Source organism: Aplysia californica, unplaced genomic scaffold (assembly GCF_000002075.1).
Source record: "Aplysia californica isolate F4 #8 unplaced genomic scaffold, AplCal3.0 scaffold00066, whole genome shotgun sequence".
Classification (NCBI taxonomy): domain Eukaryota; kingdom Metazoa; phylum Mollusca; class Gastropoda; order Aplysiida; family Aplysiidae; genus Aplysia; species Aplysia californica.
Window position 1 is genome coordinate 101,040 of NW_004797336.1, and position 17,527 is coordinate 118,566.

Here is a 17,527-nt window from a genome sequence, read left to right on the forward strand (position 1 = left end):
TCCCTTGGTGGTCTAAAATCGATAATAGTAGGCTTCGGCCGCCACCCGGGCAAAATTCAAAATTTCCTACCAACTGAAAATATTAGGTGTGTCCCGCGCGCTCATATGACCTAATGCAGTTGCGAGCACCGTAAAACACTTTACAAAAACAAAGACTGCTGCAGGGCCGTGTTTTCAAAACATAAAGTTCACGATCAGGCAGTGAAGGGGTTAATGGACCTGATTAGTTATCAGCATAAGAAGCAGGACAGGAACACATGAACACACTGGACAACTCTTCTCTTGTTTATTGAGGTACCGAGGATGAATTGTGATTACCATTACCATCATGACATGGCAGTACAGTACATGAGATATAAAAAAATGTATACTTAGCTATAATGGAACAAACATAATTATATTCAAACATGAAATAGCTCTCACCACATATTTCGCACAATTTTCTCACATACCAAGGACACATTCCTTTCAGACACGTTATGATCTGATCAGAACATATATACAGATTTGGTTTCAAACATAACTATCATGAAAGGAGCACAAACCCACTTCATATATCTTATTATAATAAATATATCTCCAGAAAGATTTCTGCAACGTCTGTTCTCACAAGACTGACGAATCCAAGTGCTCCGCCTTTAAAATGAGCAGATTATTCTGGGTCTACTAGGGCACCTTATATTAAAAAAAATTCTTTGGACTGAATGCCACTTCTCATCACGATTCTCCTGAAACTTATTTTACTCTCACATATATGTATTTATTTTTAAAACACATCTTTTACTGAGCTCAACAAAGCATGGGTTGATGGTGAGGTGGAGCTGTTTTCCTTTTTCCTTAATTTAAAGCAGTGTTCTTAATTGTTTTGGCACTCAGATATGACTTGAAATTAAAAGTCGCATAAAATTAATTAAAACAGAAAACACTTTTCTGAGACAATCAACATCTGTAGGTAAGGGCATTCCACTCAGTACACCTAGTACCTAGATACCCCATCCCTTTCTTTTTTTACCGGACAGTTCCGTTTAAAGATGCAATAGCTCTTTGTTTACCGTGTGCAGTATGACGATATTCACGAAGGTCTGCATAGTGAGAACGAAGTAACGATGTCGGTAGTCTGTAATAAAGTGGTCAAGTCTAAAAAAACTAACCTGACAGAAGATAAAAACAGCTGTTTCATTTTGTCATTTTACTTTTCCTAAAGTGATTTCAAGAGAGCAAATTCAATTGTCTCCTTAGTAAAACATACATGTCTCCCCAGTGTAGTACCAAACTCTGTAACTAGACATCACAAAAAAATTATTTTAGGCTACAAGACTTAACCACTTTCAACAACATACCATCAACACATCAGGTATACAAGTGTAATAACCCCTCCCATCCTGATATATGCTGCATTAAAAATACAACACACTATCAAACACTACGCCTCGGTATGCAATGTAATATATATACATGAAACGTACATTTTTGTATGAGCACCCTAAAAAAGGGGAAAAAAATATTCTCACAAACCCCATATCTCATGATAAATGAAAAAGGGGTAAAAGGCGTAGTGAGCTAATACTTATTAATTACGGAAGGTCATGGGTCTCCCATTGGCTTGTATGTTAAAGTAAACACATTCTAAAATACATCAGTTGGTGTGAATAGTTCTATAAAAATCTAGTAGATTACTGCATACGTATCCACACAGCATCATAAAAACACTGACTACATTGTACTTTCTAATATTTTTCTCAAACCCCTACAGTTAACTTTCAATGAGCCATTTTTAGACACATCTGTAGCCAAAACAGTTTCTATACTACACCTTTCTTCTTCCAAATTCCTCCATTTATGATTTCACATTTCTAATGTTTGAGTTATTTTCCAACTAGGCTAGAGCGTCCTCTTTTCAGGGAGGCATTTTAGAGTTACAATTACCAAAGGTCCCATTGTGGGTTGAGAATGGCCTAGAATTTTGCCTGGACAGGCCTGCTGTTCTACAAATTTCAAATACTCAATGTTTCTCAACTAGCATAAGTTTTTAGTCTTTTTATAAGGTCGCTAGGCACTCAATCCCACAATTATGCGCAAACTTTTCTATGCACAAGCTCTGTGTTTTTATGGAAAATTTTTGGTCTATTTCGTCACTTTGGTTAAAATGAACCATGCATAATAAGATAAAAAAAAATAATTTGAATAAGTGATTTTATATTAATAAACGCATCAGAGTAGATCCAGAGCAACGGGGAAACTTCGTGCTTGAGAACATGGTAAATATGCACTTACACTATCCTGTACATGAACACAGTCTATTATTACTCCATGGTCATATATATAAACAAAAAACGCTTTGTAAATGCCAAGTTTTACATCGACCAAAGAAAGGGAAACAATGTCTAGGAGCCACGTTAGAGACTCGAGAGAACAGTAGATAATGAATATACTAGCACCTCTATGATTATCAAAGCAGCAGTACACAAAAATGTAGATAAAATTAAAAAGAAATAAGCACAAATGTGTGAAGGTATATATGTTATCAAACCTTTGATCAGGCTGGAAGTAATAGTTGTCCATGACATCACTGCATTACATATTAATTTTTGATTTATAATGTGTTTTAAAAATGACACAGGGAATATGTACTTGAAAAGTGCTTTTGACAATATGCCCTATGGTCTATCGCGATGACCTGCATACACTATCTGTCTTAGTACAAAGGTAAGTTGTTTCACATGAATACTGACTGTCACAGAGAGCAAACTTCTGCTAAACACATTTTTGTTATGCCATATCAGAGCCCAAAGAGAAAGGCCACACGCGAGCTCATCTTCATACAGCAAACACTTATATATGATTAATTGATATGTCAGGACTGAAAAGAACTACAACATAAAATATAAAAAGAACCTGAATATACCTATTAACAAGATCATGTTTTGTTACTGTGCAATCTTTTACGTAAACACATCTTTCAGATTTTAATACATTTATTTGTCCAATAGTAATTCTCAATTCTACAGGATCTCAAGCAAAAGTAGGTGTCTTGAATACCAAATTTTCTGCATTCACCATTCAGCCTTAGGTCTTCTAAACAAAAATGTGAACCAATTGGAGTCTGCAAACAGTGTGAATAAACGCTTTAATTTTGAAGCCAGTTAAAGGGGTTAGGGATGGTAAAAGTGATTTTCTTATTATTTAATAATCTATATCCAAAACAAGAATTCAATACTACTCACAGTTAAGGTCAATTCCCAGTAAGAAAAACTGTGTAAGAAAGATTCTGATAGTCATTGATTCACATCCTATTAACAACTCAGGTCATTTCGGAGGCTGACTGCTCTAACCCTGCTAAATGTATGCAACATTTCAGTCAAAATTCCTTGCATATAAATTACAGAAGTTTCATATGAAACTTTAAAAAAGAGACTACAAAGTCTCTGAAAACCCTAGCTCCTCATTTCAGTCTGCACCAATTACTAATCTGTTTCACTTCAAAATCTTTATCTAATCACTAATACAGTATTTAACCAGACTTTCAAGAAAATATTCAAATTACAACCTCATGGCCTAAAAAAAAAAAAGGTTGTGATCTACATCATGGATGATAACATCCCTTTGCAAGGAATCTGTACGATTGAACTCATAAAAGGGCACTGCACTGAAAATCAATTTGACCCTTTCTTTCAGAGACAATTCATGTTCTTTTTATTAGTTCATCAATCAAGGAATGCTTTTACTATTCTACCTGTCATCTCACTTTTCCATAGTATGGGTACTCTATAAAACCATTTTCATGTAAACTTGCATCTTTTCATTCAAACTAACTTTTTTAGTATATTAAGAAGTCAATCTATTGACTTTGTGACTCGAAAGAGCTGAGGAATGTAGGACTAACATGATCCAAACAATTAACAACCAACCAGTTGTAGTAATAATCTCCAGTTGGGTGGCAACACTTAGAAGTGTAAATTACCAATAAACGTATAAGAACGAAGAAACACATTATTTATTTATTCATTTATATTATATGTAAAACATGCTCCTGTGTGTTTACTCTAAGACTAACAGCTAATTTCAAAATCCAAAATGCTGCACGGTTTGTTATTATTATAAAACACAAAAGCGCAGATGACAGAATTGGGCAGGGTAAAAAAAAAAAAAGTCCATTTGTAGTTATCAACGAGTGCCCTGTACCAGTCAGTTACAATGTATTAAAGTGTCTATTGTTAAGTGTAAACACGTAAACCCTGGCTTCTGAAATCTTGTAACATCATGGGGGAAAAAAGTACATATGAACAAAAACAAAGTATAAGAAACTTGTGACTTCATTCTCTTCAGGATATCAGTTCAAATCATTTGTCATTGTATTGCTAATATACTTTTCTGATATGTGAGGGTTACGAAAGAAATCAACAACAACAACAAACAAAAAAACCATCCCCAAACAACCCTGTACAAATATTTATCGATAAAATGGGAATGTTCTGCAAAATGCAGAGCACTAAAACAGGTGTGACTAGTGGTATAACATGACATTTACATGCGTAAGCCCAAGCTAACAAAGATACAACAAATATAAAAATTAAGAAACAACCATTAAAAATATAGTGTCAAACAAAAACTCTAATGGGCAACAAAGTAATACTGATAAAATCAGACAAACATTCAAATATGAACCCAAAGAATATATATGTAGAATACAATAATACATACATGTACACCAGAGTTTTTAAAAAAGTAGTCATGGAAACTGACAGTAGCAGAGTACAAAAAAATTAGTCGAGTACAAACCCAGCCAACCCCCAAAACACCTTAAGTTATGCACCAACATCATATGAATCCCGTAAATGCGAGCAAACACCAAGAAAACTAAAAAAAATACAATGTACACAAATGTCTCAGTATCCATCCCACTGATTCTGAATGCAAGTAAAATTTGAACAGTTCCTTCTCATCTGAGAGCAAAGAATATCTAGAGCCATCAATTAAAGCACTGTTAAACGCAGAAGCTTGTCACCTCCAGTGATTTATAAAATCTTCTCATCTTGATATTTCATATAAAATATTTCCTGTACTCTCTATACACAAGTACCGCAGCACGGCCAAACTGTAATTTTCAGAGGGTCTCAAAAAGTCATTACATTTAAAAAATTGAGATTACAAATGCTGATACATTAGAAGAATGTACTGTTTAAAAAAATCCAGCAACATAAAAATAAATAAATCCCAAATTCCCCAGAAAATGCTGTTCAATAGAGAAAATGAAGAGTTCATGCTGCCACACAAATGATACAACAAGGTCCTAGTAGCCTCAAACTCCCTTTGTATCAAACTATCAAGCACAGCTGCTTTTGACCAACAGAAGTTCACAATACTATTTTGAACATCAAAGTGTGAGGTTTCTTGTTAGTTTTTGTTTGAAGAGAGTTTTACAACGCTTGCAACACAAATGGGTCATAAGTACTAATTTAGGGGTGTTCCTAGGAAGTAACACACATGTACAAAGAAAAGAAGGAGGAGAAGTAGAGATCTTAATATGTTTGTAGTAAGTAAGGAGCAAACCACACCAGAGCTGCTGTCAACCACCCACAGTTTCTAGTTAATAGAATGAAGAAAAAAATATCGATCTCTACTACTATACTATAATCATTTATACAAAGATGCCCACAAGAAAAACATAGATCTCAACCAAGGCTTTCTCATAAGGCCTGAACCTCAACCCAGACCATTTTCAGGACCTGGGAACAGAAGGTGGAACGATGGCAACTGGTGGGCCAGGCAAGACAGGAACAGTTTCAAGACAAAATGAGAAAAACTTATGTTTGTTGTTTTAGTAGAGGTTTTACGGCGCTCGCAACTGCATAAGGTCATATAAACGCCAGAAGATAAGAGGTGTTACAAGAGAGTAACAAACATAAAAAAGAACAAGGGGAGATAAGGACGATAGATGTTTGATAGGAAAGAAGAAGCAAACCACACCAGAGCACCCGCCAACCACCCACAAGAAAAACTTAGCAGCTTGCACCATCTGAAGGGTCACAAGACGATGAAAAAAAGTGCAGAACATCAGCCCTTCTATCAGCATTTTCTGGCTTGCAATAGCCCTATTAGCAAGGAGCACCATTCAATATGGGGCATAAAATGTAAACAAATACAAGTACATACAACTCTGTTACAAACACTACTGCTCTGTCGGTAAAGACAGAACATTGTCTACCACAGTTTGGGCATTTAAGTGTCATGCCAGAAGTGGGTCTCTCATCATCAGAGGTGAATTATAACAGTAACCAAAAGGACAACACATATTTATCTATACATCTGTGCCAAGTAAGTTAAAAACATATAGTGTTCCGTTTCTGGAGACCTAAAACCTAAAACGCACTGTTCTTTAGCTGCTTGATTCTATATTACACAAGTTTGGCTGACAAAAAATACATTCAGCCGAAGAATATAACATTTTCTAGACTGTGACATTCAGATTCTGAAAAGTAGTTATACAGCTTATTTCAATACAACTCTAAGAACTGTAACGAATCTTAAAAAAAGACTTTACTGTGACATGACAGCCGGGGAGCTACATCACATTTGAAGACAGACTATTCCTGATGCATTTTATACAAGAACTGAAAATCCTTTTCATTCCTAAGCAGAAATAATCACTTTAGACACTGTGTCCTTGAGCTCTCCACCTAAAGTGTAGTTAAAACTTTAATAATGACACGAAAAATTGTTTTGCTTCTTATTCTATATTACATGTGGGTCACCCGAGTCGCCAATAGGTAGCAAAGACTTATGTTTAATACCAATAGTAAACTTGTATATTCTTCTTTTCTGTTTGTAAAACAGGAAAGTTAAATCAGCACAAGTGTCCACACTAACACGTAATGTAAAAAAAATACTTGTCTGAGGCCTTGAGCACCAAACACAAGTGACTAGAACATTTCTATGACTTGTTGGAGCATCAGCCATGAAAATGCTCAAAACAAATCAATGATAAAGGGAAAAAAATCAATGATGAAAAGGCGCATACTACAAAAAATAACCAGCAGCACAACAAAAGCTTATAGTGGCTTAAGCTACTCATGAATATGTCGTTTGCTTTGATATGTTGAGAAACAAAGTCAGCATTACTACAACAACAAAAGCATGAACAAACAGAAACTCTATTAAAGTTAAACTATAGATCTAATTCAACTTATCATTAAAAATACATTTTTATATCCAAATACTCTTTAGATACAATGTAACTTTATTCGTTTGTTTTAGTTTTAGTAGAGGTTTTACGGCGATCACAACTGCATAAGGTCATATGAGCGCCAAGGGGCGGATGTCAAGTCAACAGAGAAATCCTTACAGGGAATCAGACTTACTCTGCTCACCTCTCTAGCTTCAACAGCACAACAAAGTCTGCTTCGACTATCAAGGCACCCCGGAAATAGAGGGTCACAAGAGTGTGACAAACATGCAAAAGAAGTAGAGGAAAATGACGATAGTAAGGATTAGGAAAGAAAAAGCAGGAGTTCCCTTTTGCAGTTCCCTGATAAATCAGCCCATTTACAATTACAATTCTACTGTGCAAAAGAACATGGTTAATGTCCCCAATTTGGGAATGGCCTAAAGAAACTTCAGTCAGTAGCACCGCCCCAGGGGGTGTAACTTTATTCAACACAGTAGGCATAAACTGATGGTGAAAAAAATAGTTGAGAGGAACAGTGGACTTGTACACATTAGTAGACAAAAATTCTGCAATGCATAGGCTTTTTATACTAACATGCTGAATTCTCATATTCTTTGGCACAAATATTTTACATTTTCAGCATTATAAAGGCAAAAACCTATAACGTCATTCCATTTACTATACCTGAACATTGGTTACAATTGCACTCGATTTTAAAAAAGTGTGCACAAATAAAGAGAAAAACACTGTGTATGAGTGGGTTTGCACACAAGTGCAAGAATCAGTGTGTACAAAAAGGGAATGACAACAAACTTTTACCATTTTCAGTTCTTTTGAATTTGAAAAGTAGTGAATCTCTTCGTAAGACTGTTGTGAAGAAGACGCAAACATTAACAAAAATGAAGAATGTCTAATTATGACTTATGGTTATGATAAGTCGCTGGCATGAAAACAAATTACGATCATCTTGACTCGGCGCAAATACCACATTTATTTATATTATATGAACACAAAAACTTCATAGTTTTAGAAACAGCTTTTTAAAATGTAAGCATTAAGACACATTTTACATCATTTAGGAGGCAGGCTGCTTTAACCTTGACTGACCAGGCCAACACGCGCTGAGAGTGATACAACCTCCCAAGAGAAAACAAGTAATCCGACTTTCAAACACATCAAGAATGATCAGATTTTACTGTAAAAAACGACTAGATTCCCTTGCACAAATGCTGAATGTATTGCAATCACACTTATGATAATACATTACAAGTACAATGAACCCTTGCTAACACAAATTTTATGGGACCAGAGAATCTCTTCAGTTTTTACAGATTTCATGATAGGGGAAGTTGTAATGCATTGACTAAAAAAGGGAGGGGGATGCGAAATCCTTTCGAGGTAAAAGGAATTTGGTATTAAACATCTTTGTGTTAAATATAGTCATCTGTACCCTACAGTGAATAAGGTAATTATTGTCCTGAGCTTATCTTAGGCGGAGACAATGGTAAAAACTAAATAATTACTCTCACTGTCTTCTCATCAGCAGTCTTTTGTCATTAGCATGAGTCAGTGACAGAAACTTAGAAAATTTGAATACATGTAGACTACTTTGAAATAGTAATGGAGTAATTAGTTATTGGTTTTGGCTGAATATCAATATATCCGCTTGCGTTTGAATGACCGAACAGAAGGTTTAGAGGGAGATACGAGGGGGTGACTTAAGTGTAACAGTAACAGGAGACACCTTTTTGCACTTTATAATTCTTATCTGAAAAGGCACTCTTTACTATCATTCAGTCCTGAGTAAATATTCATCAGTTTGAGCAGCACCTTTTTTCACTTCTATTAATTGTTTGAAAGTCACAGACAAAGACGTAAACTTACAGAGATCTTGCTACCAGGGACACCCTTGCTCTTATTGATCTCATCAAAAAGGAGGGTCTCAATGAAAATGAAGAAGATGACAAAACATGCGCTTGGTCCTGCTAAGACATTTCATTTATAACTTAGTCCATCCCTAAAGTTCCAATTTTATTTTATTGTATTTCTTTAGTCATTCCAATGGCTATATATATATATATAGAGAGAGAGAGAGAGAGAGAGAGAGAGAGAGAGAGAGACCGGTTAAACCATCCTAAGTAAAAGTCCAAAATGCAAATGAAAGCGTGGATTAAATTCAGGGCAGAAAAGCGAATTTACTTCAAGGAAACATATGCACTCGTAGGGGAAAATATGGTCAACAAATTGCTGTTTGCAAATCAGACCTAATACATATTCACCCTTTTTCTTGAAACATTTTGTTCTTGGGTGACAGACAGAGCAAGTCGGTAAAAAAAAAACCCGGGCTCATCTCTGAGAGAATAAGGCCTGCTCACACTGAGACACACATGCCTCGTGACAGTACAACTACAATTCAACACAGTCCTGTCCCAAGAATATCAGCACAAACAGATATACAATGCCAACCCCCCCCCCCCCTAAAAATCTCAAAACATAAAAAAAAAAACCCAAAACATGTTCAGAACAATAACATAATAGAACCATTTGCCTGAAAGTAAAAGCCTCAATATAGCTTTTTTTATACACAACTAAGTGTTGCAGAAAAAAGAAATAAAACATATGATTATAATAAGGTACCACTGGGACTGGGACAGGCAGGACATTTATTTTGGTAAGGGATAAAACACTGTTAACAGTTTTGCTTGGCTGCGACACTTAAAAGGTGATTCACAAGAATGAAAGCGTGTAGATCATATGACTAGTGATGGCTCTGTACAATTCATACTGTGTGTTCAAGAGGTGCGATGATATTAAAGAAAACTGGTGGTGGTGCCATTTCATGTTCGCTATTTCAATAGTGGTACATGGCAAAACTGGCACCATGTATTTTACACTTGAAGTATTTGAGATATTTTTGTTGGACAGATTTAAAATAATTTTTCAGTTATAAAGATAGAAATGCCCTGATTATCAATTTGAGTGTCTGCATGATGGTGAAATATTTCGAATTAAGTAATTTAAGAGGTGGATATGACACAGACCCACAGAACCGTAGCAGTATACCCAACAACTTGAAATTATCTAAACTTCCTTAGATCGTCACAAGGATATCAGAAAAGTAAAAGATGCATTGATGCCACACTCCTTCATCTCCCACTCTGTTCAGAAAAAACTGTCTTAACTAATGCTGGTTAATGAAATGAGAGGTGAAGCTGTACTTCTCTGTGAAAGTGTGGTTACATACTGTGCAGCACCATGGGTTGTGCGCAGCATGGAGACCAGCGTGCATCAGGTACATAGCCCGCTGGAAGAACATAATGTCACAGAACTCACACAGGAATGACTGACGCGTCTGGCTCCCCTGTATGCGTGTCACGTTCGTGCTACTACTACAGCTGGGAGGATCCTCAGAATCAGATTTGCGGGAGATTTTGCCGCGAAGAGGCAAAGAAGATGAAGAGAAACCAGTGACAGAAGATTGGAGGTAGTGCTGATGGCTTTTCTCACCATACGAAGCGGAACGATCTATTGAGGACTCTCGAGGACGTTTGTTTCCTGCTCTTCGCATGAAGTCTTGAGGCGAGGGGTTGGATGGCAGAAACTTGTCCAATAAAAGTTTGGTATCCTGTGATCCATGTGTAGTTGGTAAGGGGATGTGTCCCTGCATGCCATCATATTCGGAGTATGTATCAGCTCTTTCGGTTTTGCTTGGGAAAGACTCCGCAGGGATTTCTCCTGGAGACAACTGCGAATCATCAGCTTGCCCTTCTACTTCTACTTTACAAGGCAAAGGAGAACTTGCTGGGAAAGATATGGGTAAATCGTCATCTTCAGGAGAGGATAAGGACTCCCCCTGTTCAGGGTCTGATGCTGACGCCATACCCATTTTTGATAAAGGAGCCATACTCTCTCGCATGAAGTCTTGTTTTGGCAAATTGGAAGACTCATATGAAGAAGGGGGCAGTTTTCCCTGCATTTTTCGGGAACTTGGAAGCCCACTAGAGGAGTGCATGATGGCAGAAGTTGACTGATCGAAGTCTGATGATGACTTACCCATTTTCCCAACATCCCAAAAATTGAGGCCTTCCCCTGCATTAGGTGGAGCAGGCCCAGAACCAGACAGATTCATATTAGGAAAACCCATCACTGGTTTCAGCTGTGTTGATTCCACCATCATCCCGTGAACTGTGTGCAAGTGCTTTTTCAGGTCCTGTTTTCTTTTGGCCGCGTATTCACACATGGCGCAAACCCAGGGGCGCAAATCTGAATGCACAGCCTGGTGGTTTAACAAACTGTTTCTAAAAGCAGTACGAAAGTCACACAAATGGCAGACATACACTTTATTTAATTCGTCATACGCCAGGTTCATGTTTGGACCTAGACCAGGAAAAAACTTGAGATCCTGTTGGGAAGACTGCAAAGGTAGTCCTTCAGACATGTTTGATTTTCCAGAGGCAAACTCAGGTAACAGAGAAGTCATGGCATCCAGAGAGCTGTTTAGCCCTGGGGGGAACATTTCACTTTCACTGGTCCCAGAATTGCTAGACTCCTTCTCCTGAGCAGGGGAAAGAACAGACTCCGCCTGTATGTGTCGCTCACTCATCTCTGACTCCATGGTGAGTTTGGAAGAGAGAGAACTGCAATAAAAGCAAACAAAGGGTTGAAAATTTGTCAACGGAACTCATGCTCTGTCGTAATAATTATATGAACGAATCATGAGTGACACTACAAAGATATCCAGGTAAAGTCGCTTTGAAAAGAATTGCATTGGAGTATAAAACTCTGGTCTCATTATACAGCCAAGTAATAAACAAAAGGCCACGAAACAATGTTATTAGGTTAAACAGGTCAGAGGGCATGTTATGAGTAAATATGTAACATGTTCTTTTTTAATCATGATGACATTCTGTTTTGTTCATAAACTATGATTACAAATTTTAGTTTGGGCCCAAAAATTAAATATTGATTTGCCATTCACATAAAATGCTTAGTAACATGAGAGACATCTCAAAATATACATAAAATCAAATTCATGTTCACTGAATGACAATCAGATTTTAGATTTAATGGTTTGCCTATCATACCTAATACGAAAAAATTCAGTTTGGACTCAAAAACTATTTAATCTGTTATTCACATAAATGCCTGTATTTAATGAGACCTTTCTCATAATATCATGCATATTATATACAAGCAAGAAAAAGAAACGCAAAAAACTATTTTGGCCATAACTAAAAAAGCCATCTATGGTAGAAGACTGAAGTTTACACCATCAATAGTATGTCATAGCCTCATTGAGAATCAAAAGTCACATGTCTTGTTTGTCACCGGCAACTAAAGTTATTGCCCCTTAATTGAAGCATGAAAAAAGTAACGTGGTGCCTCTGAAACACCGTCTAAATAAGTGAAAAAAAGGGTGAAAAATGTTCACCTGAGCTCGGCTGTAAAGCTGTGGTAAAAAATAGTTTCGGTCGTTTCGCCTGCATTGGCGACGAAATTGCCACGTTTTAGGGCTGTACTGTAAGAAAGAGCAATAGGCTGTTTGGAGGGAGGAGAAAGGTCAATTGTGGTCGCCAATCATTTTGGTGTTCACATCTAGACTATCCACTGACTGATAAGCCGTTTTCAGCTCGCTAATTCTACAGCATACCAAAAAAGGTCAGGTCGACCCAGAGTAACCAAAGCACATGCATACAGACACATTGTCCGGATGTATCGTTCAAATCGACTTCAGACAGCTACAACAACATTAGATTTAATAAGGGGTACCCACAGAAGAGCCCAAAGTCGAGACACAGTGAACCGACGATGGTGTCAGATAGGCTGTAGACGCCGTAGACCGTACTATGGTCCAGTCTTGACCGCACACCATCACCAAGAGTGTCTGAGTGTCTCAACTGGGCCCAGCACCATGTCAACAGCCATCTGAGAGACTGGTCCTCGATTCTCATTATTGGTCAAATGCCTGTTCTCCATAGATACAACAAACAGAGGCCTCATAGTTTATAAAAATGGAGACGAACGTTATCGTGACAGCTGTGTCATAGACAGGAATCACTGGGGAGGACATCACGTCATGACCTGGGGTGGAATCAAGGGGAACCACAAATGCACCGCAGTTATCCGATCTAATGGTGGCCATAACCACTACTGAGCATTTTGATGCATTAACCGGAAGTTGAAAATGTTGTCCATTTAAATTTAATATTCACAGTGATGCCCCACGTATCCTTTCATAATGCTAGAAAACAGTTTGTGTTTAAATTCCCCCCTTTTGTAAAAAAATGGAAAACGAAGATGATCACCATTGCAAAGTAAACAGGATTTTGCGTTTCTTTTGCTCGCAAGTATATGAATTCAAAGGTTATGAACTGTGAAAAAGCCATCAAAAGGACAATATAAATGGTTTGTTTTCATTTAATAAAATCAAAATGCCATAACAAGAGCAAGGTCTAATATTATCCTACAATTGACTTGAAGTTAAAAAAGTAAGTCTCAAAACAACAGTAGATTACATGCTACACGATATTTTAATAACAAAATGTACAAAACTGAACATAATATGAAACCAACCTACTACGATGAGTGAATTCTTGCCCCTTTTTCTCGTCTTTATCTACATGTCATTAGTAAACTTTTCTCCCAGTAAAACCAGGATGTGAAACAACAAAAGATCTTGCACTGATATTTGCATAAATATTAAATCATACATTCATAAAATAACTAAGTTAGTGGTTCTCATGATGATCACATCTCTTATTTATTTAATAAACAAAATCCTGTGATGAACGGGAAAAATATAATATCTCATCCAGTGGACCAATGAAAAAACAATGTTTAATTATAATACATGTCATTCTTGAGTGTGGTACTTTCAGTGACATGGTTTCCAAGACCTACAACATTCAGGTTGGGAAATTACAATCTAGCCATGAACACACTGTATTGCATTTTTAATTATTTATTCAAACAGTAAAAACATTGAATCAACAAAAATGTAAAAAATTAAACTGTCAACAAACAAATGATACTACTATGAACTATGATGATGTGTATATTTAATACTGTTTTTTTCAATAATTTATATTGATTCTTTGCTGGATGGTTTAGGATAGCAACATTCTACATATTTTATAATTTAACTAAAGTCTTCCGCATACCCATGTCCTCTTGATGAGTTAAAAATGCTGTAATTGTTCACCTCCCTATTATATAAGACATATACACCCATCAAATTCTATAAATCGGCTTCAAGCAGCTTGACAATCAATCTAAGTTTCTTGTCATGTGAATAAATTTTTAAAATTGTTTTTACATTAGCCATAGCTGATTCCAAACTCCTGACTCAAACAACCCCACCTTTTTTGCAACTGCAATGGGTAATTTTTCCTTTACCAAAAAAAGTAAAAAACAGAGCATTATTCTGTGGGCTGACCCAATCAGACAGGTATAGGCTGTTAAAGAAAAAACCCTGTTTCAGGTCACACTCTACTTAAAAATCAAATATATGATACGCCTTCAAATCTAGCAGAGACCCTTAATTTTAAAAGACAGGGCTTGGTTGATGGGGGACGCAGAGTTGTCAAAGAAGGACTACACCTACCGATCAGGGCTAGGATACTGAGAGTTTGCCTTAACAAACATCGAGCCCCCAAACTGACCTCTGGCTTTTTTGGGGGGGGGCGTGGGGGCTTTAATATAAAATATTGATTCTATGTAATAAAGAAGAGGCAAGCCGTAGGCCTACGTAATGACGGCTAGACGGCCGGCTAGGCAAGCCGTACTGAATAATCATAATGATGGCTAGACTGGCAAAAAGCAAAAAATACTGAATTGTAGAGATCTTTATTAAATAAAATTTTAGTTTGCAATACCTAAAGTAGTTTGTATTTGAATTCGAGACGAAACCAGAATATTACATTTTAAACCTGAATAATGACAAAAATTAGACCAGTGTGTATTCAACAGGTTTCGGTCAATACGGCCAAACCTAAGTACAGCTAGACTGGAACTGGAAGGCTAGCCGTACTTAAAACCCTTTGAGCCTTGACTCTACTGACCCTAATAGTAATACCCCCTGCCTGGCCTTGTCGACCATTTTAAGGGAATTTCACATGGGTCACAACAAATAGAGATTGACTATAGACAAAATAACAAATACATCAAACACAATAACAAAATATCCACACAAAAACTAATCAGAGTTGCCAGAGAATAGTTTTTTGCACACACGTTTATGCCAAGAAGGGCCTGACTCAGGCTCACTTGGATCCGTGACTACCAGACCCAGACCGGTGAACTGAAGGGGTTTATCGGATCATGCATCGATAAAGTTCTGGAACGGTCAGAATGTTTCTCGGGGTCTAAGGGTTAAAGACGGCTAGACTGGCAGGCTAGCCATACTTAGTAACGATGGCCAGACTGACAAAAAGCAAAAAATACTGAATTGTAAATTAAATAAAATTTTAGTCAGCAATGCCTACATTAAGTGTATTTCAGATGAAACCAAAAGGTGCCTTTCTCACATGCATGTTATTTTAAACCTGAATTTACTTTTAATGAGACCTGTGTACCCAACAGGTTTCCATCAATAGAGTCTACCCTAAGTACGGCTAGACTGGCAGGCTAGCTGACAAGTGTATAGCTAGAGAAGGACAACTAAACGCCACGGGCCGATATTTATAGTAACAACCATCTTGTTTGACCTCGCAAGGGGGATGCCCGCCGCGCCATCTAATCGTGATTTGCGTAGCATGTGGTTTGCACAGGCAGTTTCCAAGCTTCCCTCTTAGAGTTTTCCTAGTGGTTCTCCCTAGTATACTGCTTTTGCACTCACAGTATCCATTTGCAAAACCCGCAGTCTCAAATTAGATCTACTCCATTTGCAGCTCAGCGTCTTATAGAGTCCAATCTCTTGTAAGCGCTTAATTTCTAGTGCTTACAAAACTTTAATTATTTGCGCAGCGTTGTTGAACTTTGAACTTGTTTTTGTACGTAGGCCTACTCTAGGTCTTTTTTTTTTCTCAGTTTACGTAGTGTACAGCATTAGAATCAATCTGGACGAAAAAAGTGTGATGCACAATCACAGAGAACCGAACGGAACAGTTTTGCAAGTTGCAAAGAAAATAATCCGTGTCGGTAGGCTGCCGTAGTGCGGTGGTGTTGCCACGATGACTGACAAAGTGGGAATCCTTCAATGACGTCAAACAAGATATGGTTGTTACTATAAATATCGGCCAATGGCATTTAGTTGTCGTTCTCTAGCTATCCGCTTGTGGCTACCTGTACTTGTACAGTTACGGCTAGATTAGACGTACTTTAAAGGATGGCTAGACTAGAATGCTAGTTCGATAATTTGTTGACAACCATTTGTCACTTTAGACTTGAGATCTAGATCTAGACTTAGACAGGATTTTTTCACCACAATTTAGATCTATATCTAGATCTAGACTAGGTGTTGCCTTCTTTCAATTTCAATAGTCTATTTCTTCACAATGACAATGATTCAATCAGTTCAGTATTCTTCTAATCAAATCTAGATTCTACTTCGAACTAGAATACTGTCACTTTTACTTTAACTAGATCTAGATTTTACGGCAATTTTGTAGTTTCGTTCGTTTAAGTCCAAAGCTGAACGCCAGAGACCCAGAATTGATGTAATTGTTGAGGAGTGAACTAAAAGCGTGAGACTGGAAGGAAACACTAATATAAGCCAGTAAATCAAAATTCAAACAAAGAATGCAGTGGCGGTGGGTGGACCAAGATTTGGGTGGGGCTTAGGTTTCTCCCACTTCTTTACCACCAAAAAGCAAGCAATATAAGAACAAAACAGTAATGATTTTTCTATACTCACGGCCAGCCATGGCATTTTGAGAACCATTCAAACGAGAAGAGTCACCTTTGTCTTCCATCACTTTAAAGTTTGTTCTTAGTTAACGAAGCCGTTTCACTTCCAAATTTCTCTAATTAGTTTTTATCTGAAGAAAACGTTGCCTCAAAAGTGGTTTGATGTAATTAATAAAAATGTTAAATCTCAGAGGCACAAACACACAGCACTCCAAACACATACCGTCTATGAATTGGGTTGGGTTGTGTTGCTGCGGAAAATAAAACACGCCTAACAAAGGCCCAATGGGCGCATAGGTAACTGCGTCACTGGGGGAAAGTATGTCGTAAACTTTCACCCCATTGTCAGGGCTGGGAGAGCGTGAGCCCTCTGTACAGAGCTATTTTTTAAAAGTCTTCTACTTTTTTACAAGAAAAGTTTCATTAAAGACGGGCGTGGGAACCGGCTTATTCTTTCTGAGCCGTAACGACATTTGAATGGCTGTTAGGTTTCTATAGTTGTAAGCGGTGACAACA

At 37.3% G+C, this 17,527-nt stretch overlaps 1 protein-coding gene across 2 annotated transcripts in view; it reads right to left on the bottom strand.

Moving 5' to 3' along the window:
• Positions 1-9,340: 9,340 nt before the first annotated feature.
• LOC101846198 (zinc finger protein Pegasus) overlaps positions 9,341-17,527 on the bottom strand; it is a 9,979-nt gene continuing 1,792 nt past the window's right edge. Inside the window, exons 2-3 of one of the 2 annotated variants that reach the window (XM_035968517.1) lie at positions 12,939-13,130; positions 9,341-11,802 (exon numbers count right to left, since the gene is read on the bottom strand). In XM_035968517.1, the coding sequence (XP_035824410.1) occupies positions 10,347-11,780 (1,434 nt within the window). In that variant the 5' untranslated portion in view covers positions 11,781-11,802; positions 12,939-13,130 and the 3' untranslated portion in view covers positions 9,341-10,346. The remainder of the gene's footprint in view (positions 11,803-12,938; positions 13,131-17,527) is intronic. The other variant, XM_005093550.3, reaches the window with a different exon arrangement.